We start from the raw sequence: 8825 nt of genomic DNA, 5'->3' as shown, positions 1-8825 counted from the left end.
CTCCATCCCTGTGAGCGTATATATATAGACACACACACACAAATATTTTTAATTTAGATGTTTTAATATTATTGTTGGCATAAAATTAAAGAAGGAAAAACATTTTCACTTATCTTTTCTTATTTCATACTCTAAACTCTCAGGGCGTGCTCACTAGGACAATTTAGAATTCAATAATGGTAGAATAGATGAGATATGATTTACTTCTACTTGTGTTATTGAATATTCATGATTTAGCACAATTTCATAGTTGCAATAATTTTTTTTATTAATTTTATACCAATGTAATTAATTTAATCAACATACATGTTTCTCTTCTCCTTTATGCTATTATAATTTAGAGATTTGACATATCAATTTAGTCATTAACTACCCAAAACTATCATTTAAATTAATACTAATTAGGATAAAATCTCTAGATAAAAAAAAATTGGAAGAAGAGAATCAATATTAGTTAGACATGGACACCCAAGGGAATGATATTATGTATAATAGACTTGTTTAGCCTTTAATTGAATTTAAAATTTATTAGTTGTCATTATTAGAAAAAAAATTCAAAATAATTATTAATTTTTTTGGGTATCAGCTAATGCTAGTACATGAAATTTGAATTCTTTCATCTGTTCTTATCTTCTCGCCTTAATAATTTGAAACTTTGGTTTGTCATTACAATTAATCGCTTAACATCCCCAACATTTTGATCCGAAATTTCTCATTCATTTTCTCCAATAAAAACTTTGCCTTCTAAAGCCTTTATGTTTCAACCTGCATTCTATACACTTTTATGTCACTACCCATCTAGCGATTCTATCAATACCATGCAAAAAAACCCTTGCATCACATTGGATAAGATCCATCACCGTCAACAAGTAGATAGGATACAACTCTTATATTAAAGGAGCCTACCCATGTCGACAAACATTTAAAGTCAAATCGAGCTATTATTGGGAGCAAACATTACATCCGGACTTCAGACACAATTTGCATCCGCAGTCCAACGGTAGGTCGCTACGTGTCAAGTGGGCCACCACAAGAGTTAAAATTTGTGGGGCCTATTTGACACATGGCGACACACTAATAGACTCCAGATGACCTAATATTTTTTAGGCTATATGGACATAACGACGTGCCCTAAGAAAATTCCCAGTATGTGGACTTAAGGCTTCAGATAATGATGGCAGCTCAAATTCTAAAATCAGAATCACCTCCAACACAAAAGTAGAATCAAATGCAGTGGCTTAAGTCTGTACGTGATATGTAGCCGTATACGCCCACAACATTTCTGCAAAAGCTTTTCAAATCATTCACTGTTACTTGTAAACAGCCATTTCTTAAGGAGAAACAAGACTTTTTTTTTAAAAAAAAATTTAGAGGCAGTTTGCCCTGCTATGTTACATTAAAGATTAGTGTCAATCTATGCAGCAGCTTAGGCAAAGTGACATCTTAATGCTTTTGAAAGTATCATTACCAGAAGAAATGCTTCAGGACTGATGCACACATAATTTTTGAAAAATTATAAGACTATCTTCTCTAAGATTTGTAGGCAGCATGAACTTTGAACCCTTACATGGGTTTGGATGCAACTTAGATTTACATTAAATATGATTTATCAAATCTAGTAAATTTGATAAATACAAATTTATCAAATTCAATATGCAGCGGATATGAAACTTGCGAGCAATGACGGAATAAATTCTCCTCATAATCAGATTTAGTAATCCCACTAAGTGGTCTTGGCTACATGATTCTTTTTTCTCCATTGTGTCCGATTGAGTTTCATATTTTCATATAATTTTAGTAAATTAAGATCATCTTTTATATAACATGCCCAGGTCTTCTTAGGCGTAACTCTACCTTTCTTAACATAAGTCGAATCTAAAATATCTACTCTCCCAATCAGGTCATATTTTCGTCATTAATTAAACAAGTCTAAACTAATGAGAACATTTTTACACCAATAACTAGCACTTGATATGAAAAAATAGCTTCCAAGGTCAAACACAATGAAACTAAGCTAACCAACACCTTCAAAAGCTGCATAAAAGCTTTAAGCATTTATCTGGATTTTTTTTTAATGAACTCTAGCATAATAGTAAGTTTTCAATTGCCTTAGGAAATGCTGTGGTGCCTATCAGATCAAATAGCATATCACAAGAACTTAGCCTAAGAAAAGATTTAATGTCAACAATCACTATGCTTCAGTCTATTTTTCCAAGGTAAAAAGACATTAAAGCAGAAGCTGGAACATTTATTCTGAAGGATGAGCTTATTCCCAGTGCTTACCACTATTCTCTATTATTGCTGCCCCATTTTTGAGAAAGTTTTGGTAACAATAAGCAGAATGCTTTGGCGTTCTCTCAAGTTCACTGCCCTCAAAATTCACATGGTATAGCCCAAATCGTGATTTATATCCAGCAAGCAACTCAAAAGCATCTACAAATGTCCAAACAAAGTATCCTCTCGCATCTACTCCATCCCTGTGAGCGATGCAGACAAAATAAACCTATTACTTCATGGAAACAAAGTAGAATGTAAAAATATTTTCCAAAAAGAAATTGCTTGAAATAAGATTTACTCATACAATGCACAATGTAAATGAATAAAAAAAGGTTTCAATGAAGTTATCCAAAACAGTTGGGATAAGGTTAATGATGATAATATAATATTCTGTTTTTTTTTTCCCAAGTATATAAGGTTGTTAAGTCACCTGATAGAATCAAGTATGCTTCCGATGAAACCGCCTAGAAAAGAAGCCCTTCGTACATCATTCATTGTGTCGACAACTCCCAAACCATAACCTAAACAGATGCATAGAAATAAATTTAACGGCACAATAATAGAGTTTAAGCTTAAACAAAGACTTCATCTTTATCTTCTAAATTTAATATGTTATAACTGCAAAAGCGTTATTCTATAGCTTAATGTGGACTTACCATTCTCGTGAATGTAAATTGGAGGATTTTTGTACGTGCTTTTGATATAAGTCAGCAGTTTCCAAAGGCTTTCAAAATCATCAATCAATTCACGAGGTGGAAGGAGCTGGATTTAAAAATGTTATTAGTTATCCCACCATATAACTTAATAGGAGAATGAATAAAAAGCAACTAGAGTAAAAATGGCTGATTGATGAAATCTTACCCGACTTTCTGGTGGAACATCCTTGAAGGCTGAAATAGAATTGTATGTGAATTTCCAAAATCCAATGCTATCTTTAGTCAATGAGAAATAACTTAAAAAGCAAAACTAACCTGTGAACATAGCAAACATGTCAGAACTCGCATCTCGAAGATCTGTCTTGGTAATACCAGGGTTGTCAGCCACAAACACTGCGAAGTAATAGTTAATACCAATGAAGTCAAATGATCCCTTCACTTTTTGAGATTCTGAATAACTGAAAGATGGGAGCCGAGAGCCTGCATTTTTTTTCATGCTCTCAGGGTAGTCTCCAAACATAATTGGGTTAAATATCCTGAAAAATGACCGCCATTTACAAATGTTGGTACAATTACAGGGGTATGCATTGACAGATAAAGCGCGCATACAATTAGAGTCTGCAAACGGAAGTGTTGTCGTAAGACGGCCCACTCTTATTTGTAAGAAAGATACTATATTAAAAAATTGGTTTTAATCAAATGAATAATGCTGCATAATGTTATGATGACATGCCTGCCCAACAGTCATTTATGTTAAAAACGTCCACTTATCAAACCCCTGAACTTATTCTAAAATTCATGTAATAAAGATATTAAGGCATTAAGAAAAAAATGTGTACCATCAATTATGAAAACAAGGATGTAGTTGATCGAAGCTGAAATTGTTTGAATTCAAAAGAAATCAACTTTCATTTACAAAAAGCTCTCTTACTATTACAAAAAATGAGACTTGATGATTATTTGCAAGGATAACAAGCTTTTCATCAAAGATATGTAAGTTAGGGTATGTCCCCAAACATGCATACATGCATTCATATACAAATTCTAGCATCAAGTTCAAATTTCAAGAATTAACGCAACTGCAAGCGAGCAAATGTACACGTGCACAAAAAGTAAAAAAATTAACTCACCAGCCTAGTATGAAGTCAACTGCTCTCTTTGTTGCCATAACATCTTCGGTAGAATTTGTCAATGGTGTAAACCCAACAGAATAGATGTTGATTCCAATTTGTCCTTTTTGTATGCTCTGATTGCAAAAGAACAATAGTAATCTTAAATTAATCAAGATGTGGTACACTACAATATATTTATATCAATGGCTGGCCAAATATTGAATGCCATTTCCTAATCATCATTGCACATCATCTATATGTGATCGAAAGATGGACTGATGTAAAAATATTCATGAAAGTTTCATATGGTACACATGATTAGCAAAACAATAGACTTTCATCACCGAATAGAACTTTAATGTGCTTTTCCATGTTACTGGTGATTGTCTGTTCATTGCTTTCTTTCCACCTTTGTTGAGTTGGATTAACATTGGGCAAAAATAATAAATTCAGAAGAAACTGTATTTATAATGTCTGAAGTCAATAGAATTTAAAAAAAATAAAAATAAGGGATAACTTACTACGATATGAAGCAATTTATTTCTCTCTCAAGTCGAACAGAAATAGGAGAGAGTATTGCCATCACCAAATTATTGATAAGAAGCAAACTGTCCGACCGATAAATGAATAAAAGCATATTGCATTCCAGACAAGGCCAAATCCCCCCTGATGCTATCTTCAACACAAGTTTTAAAAATTTCTCACATTAGCAAATATACTCACAAGTTTGTCCTTTTCACCCTCACCAATTTGTACTAAAAAAAGTTCGACGGATCTTCCTTTTAGGCCATTCTTGTTATCATCACCAACACAGCCAGTGATAGTGGTGAGACAAGGAAATTCAATCCATGATTAGGATTCGAGGTCCGCTATGGGGATGAGATTAACAAAGATTCTATGTTCACTTTCTTGTTCTCTCCTCCCAATCAGGAACAGACTAAAAATATATGCAATTATTTTGTTTTCCCACCTAAAACTCCCAATGAATATAAAGAATTTATTTATGCTTTTCTCCCTTTGCAATAGTTGGCTCATTGGATTTAGCTGCATGTTAGGGCCATAGAGTTGTCTATTATGCATAATGGCTAGGCAGCAAATAAAAATTATGTGGCACAAGATTGCAATGCAAGAAAAAAATGGACCAATCACTAGAGCACAAAGCGAGAAGATGGAGCTTAATCAAATAAAAGACAATAAAATTTTGGGTTCTTATCTTATTAGTGCAGTGAGTGTTGCTTAAGTTTAGGTGTTGTAATGTACTTAAAAACATTTGTAATTTTGAAAAATATGAATTTCAAATTTGGAAATATTGACTTTTGGAAATTCAAATTTCTTAATTTGAAAATTGACTTTTTGAATATATGAGAGGAAAAGCATATAACTTTCATAGAAAATGATATATTGATAATCAAAAGTATCAATTGATCATTTGCTAGTCAAGAGAAATCGGCCATATGTCATTTGGAGGGTACAAGTGAGTGATTATACAAAACTAACTACCCCTCCTCATCCACACACTTGGCCCTCTGCACTTCCGGTCTTTTGTCATTTTACAATTATCTTGTTGTAAAATTGTTATTTTTAGTTATTGAAATGAAAAAGCAGAGTTTGATGTTTTAGTGATTATATTTTGAGTCAGAAAAATGCAAAGAATTAACTTGGTGACTAGCCTAACCATGAAAAGAGATTTGATGATCTCTTGTAGCTAGTCATTTTGATAAGTAACTAGCTTATCTTATCTCTATAAAAACCCTAATGTTTCTTATTTTGCTCTTCTTTTACTTTCTCCTCTATAACTAATAAATAATTTTGCTAAAGAGTGGTCAAAGGTTCAATCAAAATCCCATAAGAGTGGTCAACTAATTTGGTGAAGGAACCAGACCTAGTCTAGTTCTAAATCCTATTTGTTAGCCTTAAATCCTTTCAAAATCTTCAAAAACTTTATATCCAATCATCAAAAGTGCTTCTCCCATCTACAAGTATTTTCGCTACTTTTCCTTAACCCTAAGTGACTGACCCAAAACCATAATCCTAAACTACTCAACAAGGCCAAAGCTAAAGTTTGAAGGGACTTAGTCATATTTACAAATCAAGATTTTTATCTAAACACATTAAACTTTTTTGAAATTTTCTAGATTTCAATTAGGCCATTCGAAAGAATAATTTCATTTGGTTTCAAAGGCTTGCAAAATTTTAATGTTGCCACGCTATAACGTGGAAGTGTAACTTACCATTCTTGGGTTTAACAGATTCCTCACTATGGCCGACTCCAATTACATTGTACAAATTTATGCCACTTTAAAATTAACCCTGTCAAATATTGGAGTAAAATATGGTTTCCCACTTCCCGCTGTACTGTTCTGTCACTAAAATTAAACACCAATGAAAAGATCAATCCACAGTGGAAAGTATTGATATTAAAGAAAACGTTAAAACATGCAATTTGTTATGTTTACTTTTAAAAAATTTGCCAATCAATTTTTTTAGGACAAAATATTTTCATTATCTTGGTAAGCAATTAAACGAAATAATGACTTGCCTGATACTTTGTTCTGTACAGCTCAACCGCTGCAGAATGAGCCAAGATGTAATTATGAACAGTAATATATGGCTCCACTGTGGAATCGCCTCCTGTACAATTAACTCCAAAAGGATATGAACAACGTTGAGGAGGAAAAAAACCATAATCAAAGGAGGCTAAAGCATTGATGTTGGGCTCATTCAATGTGGTCCAATAGGAAACCCTATCGCCAAACTCTTTAAAGCACACATCAGCTAGTTCTTTGAAATCATCACTGTGAAACATCATCAATCAATTTAGAAACATGGGTGTGCCTCATTCTTTTCATTATATAATTATGCAAAACAAATCCAGATATTTACATGATTTTTGGGCTCAGCCATCCTCCATACTCATCTTGAAGCACTTGAGGAACATCCAGATGATGCAAGGTTACATGGGGCTGAATTCCTATTTCATTTCAGGAGGAGAAAAAAAAAAGAATTTTGAACTGGAAGTTACAATGAGAACCTCAAGACTTAAAATGGAGATTTATGATCAATGAAAGAGCCATGATACTTATACTAATTTTGAATGCAAAGCACAATTATTTTGGATTGGAATTTGGCATGACTGGAAACAACTATCAAGTCTTATTTTAGTAGCAATAGCCGTTCACTGCAATCCACCTTGATTAATAAAATGAAATCAAAGTTAAATATATCATCATACCATACTTTATCAATTCATCAATGACATTGTTGTAATACTCCAAGCCTTTAGGATTCACTGTTCCTCTCCCATCTGCAGTATAATATCCAAGTTTAATTCTTTTCAATAAAAAGGTAGCTATTTTTTATAAAAAATAACAGGATGTTTTAGTACTCATCCTTAGAAACGTACACATTTGCTTAATCATTAATAAAATGTAAGTTTCAAAGTTCAGCTTTCTTCAGTGTTCCATATTAGATGATTTTCCCAAAGTTAACTATAATATTATTTAAGCCTGTGATACAGAAAAGCATCAAATTATGTGCAATTTCTGAACATTTTATACAAATACGAACGATTGATACTCATTAGTAATGCCGACCAATTTTCTTGTTTTTGACTGCATGCACAAGTTCAAACTTAATAATAGCAATAAATTTCAAAAGGAAGAGAACAAGTATCTCAAATTGGCACTTTTTTATAATATATTGAGAATTACTAGATAAAACTTCCGAAAACAACAATACGGATGCCTATGCATTATTAACTGATTGAAATTATAGTTTATCCAGACAAACATAACAAAGAATATTTTAGAAGTAAATTTCATAAATACCAATGCTAATATTACCGTTTTAGGAAAACAAGTTGGTCATGGTTGTAAACCTGAGCTTTACAAACTCAATCGCTGAATATCATTTTTCAGGTAGATTGAAGAAAAATACGGGCATTATCAGCATTTATATAAGACATGAAAAAGGAAATTCTAGCTGTATTGATGCATTGCATACTTGGGAGGAGCCTTGGCCAAGAGATAGATAATCTATAAGCCTCCAGTCCAGTATCACTCATGAGCTTGATGTCCTCCTACAAGATGCTTGAGCATTCTATCAATTTGCCAGAAAACACAACATAAATTATAATATCAAGCGCATTAATCATGTAGTGCAGTATACTATACAACAACAACAACAACAAAGCCTTGATCCCACTACGTGGGGTCGGCTACATGAATCCTTTTTCTCCATTGCATCCTATTTAGTGTCATATTTTCATTTAGTTCTAATAAATTAAGATCATTTTTTATACAATAAGCCCAAATCTTCCTAGGAGTCTCTAGGTCTACCTCTGTCTATCTTAACATAAGTCGAAGATATTACTTAAAACATAGCTCAAAAACGCTACTGTCGCTCTAGTATTCAGGAAACAAACATGCCAAAAACATTAAATATTCTAATGAAACCTATCATAAATAAAAACTACTAAATGATATTTCAGAATGTAGTTGAATTTTGATACTTGAACAATGTGCAGATGCAACTCTATAAATTTAAGAGCCATTTATCTAATATATTATATATTCTACATTCATTTAATAGGAACATTCATTGCATCATCTACTCATTCCTTCCACATAAATAGGAGAACATACTCATATTGTACTTCTCCAATATCTATCCGCGCTCATCCGAACAATGTCAATTTTTAGAAATGCTTCCTATAGAAATGAAAATAGGCACTACTGCAACAACTATGAGGCGATAATGCTTACTTGGGATTGGAAAAATA

At 32.7% G+C, this 8825-nt stretch overlaps 1 protein-coding gene across 2 annotated transcripts; it reads right to left on the bottom strand.

Moving 5' to 3' along the window:
* Positions 1-1089: 1089 nt before the first annotated feature.
* LOC110028012 (beta-glucosidase 22-like) lies at positions 1090-8217 on the bottom strand. 2 transcript variants are annotated; one of them, XM_020729702.1, is made up of 11 exons: positions 8048-8217; positions 7278-7349; positions 6929-7016; positions 6585-6840; positions 4064-4179; positions 3249-3469; positions 3139-3167; positions 2934-3039; positions 2708-2798; positions 2284-2477; positions 1090-1291 (listed from the first exon to the last, which is right to left on the bottom strand). In XM_020729702.1, exons 1-11 carry the CDS (start codon positions 8106-8108, stop codon positions 1239-1241), a joined length of 1287 nt encoding a protein of 428 aa, XP_020585361.1. In that variant the 5' UTR covers positions 8109-8217; the 3' UTR covers positions 1090-1238. The 2 variants fall into 2 exon arrangements, with proteins under 2 accessions (XP_020585361.1, XP_020585362.1); XM_020729703.1 differs by having other exon boundaries at positions 1090-1282; positions 8048-8216.
* Positions 8218-8825: the final 608 nt, after the last annotated feature.

The sequence above is a fragment of the Phalaenopsis equestris genome, unplaced genomic scaffold (assembly GCF_001263595.1).
Source record: "Phalaenopsis equestris unplaced genomic scaffold, ASM126359v1 Scaffold000479, whole genome shotgun sequence".
NCBI lineage: Eukaryota > Viridiplantae > Streptophyta > Magnoliopsida > Asparagales > Orchidaceae > Phalaenopsis > Phalaenopsis equestris.
The sequence above is the reverse complement of the archived record's forward strand: the minus strand, read 5'-3'. Positions and strand labels throughout refer to the sequence as shown.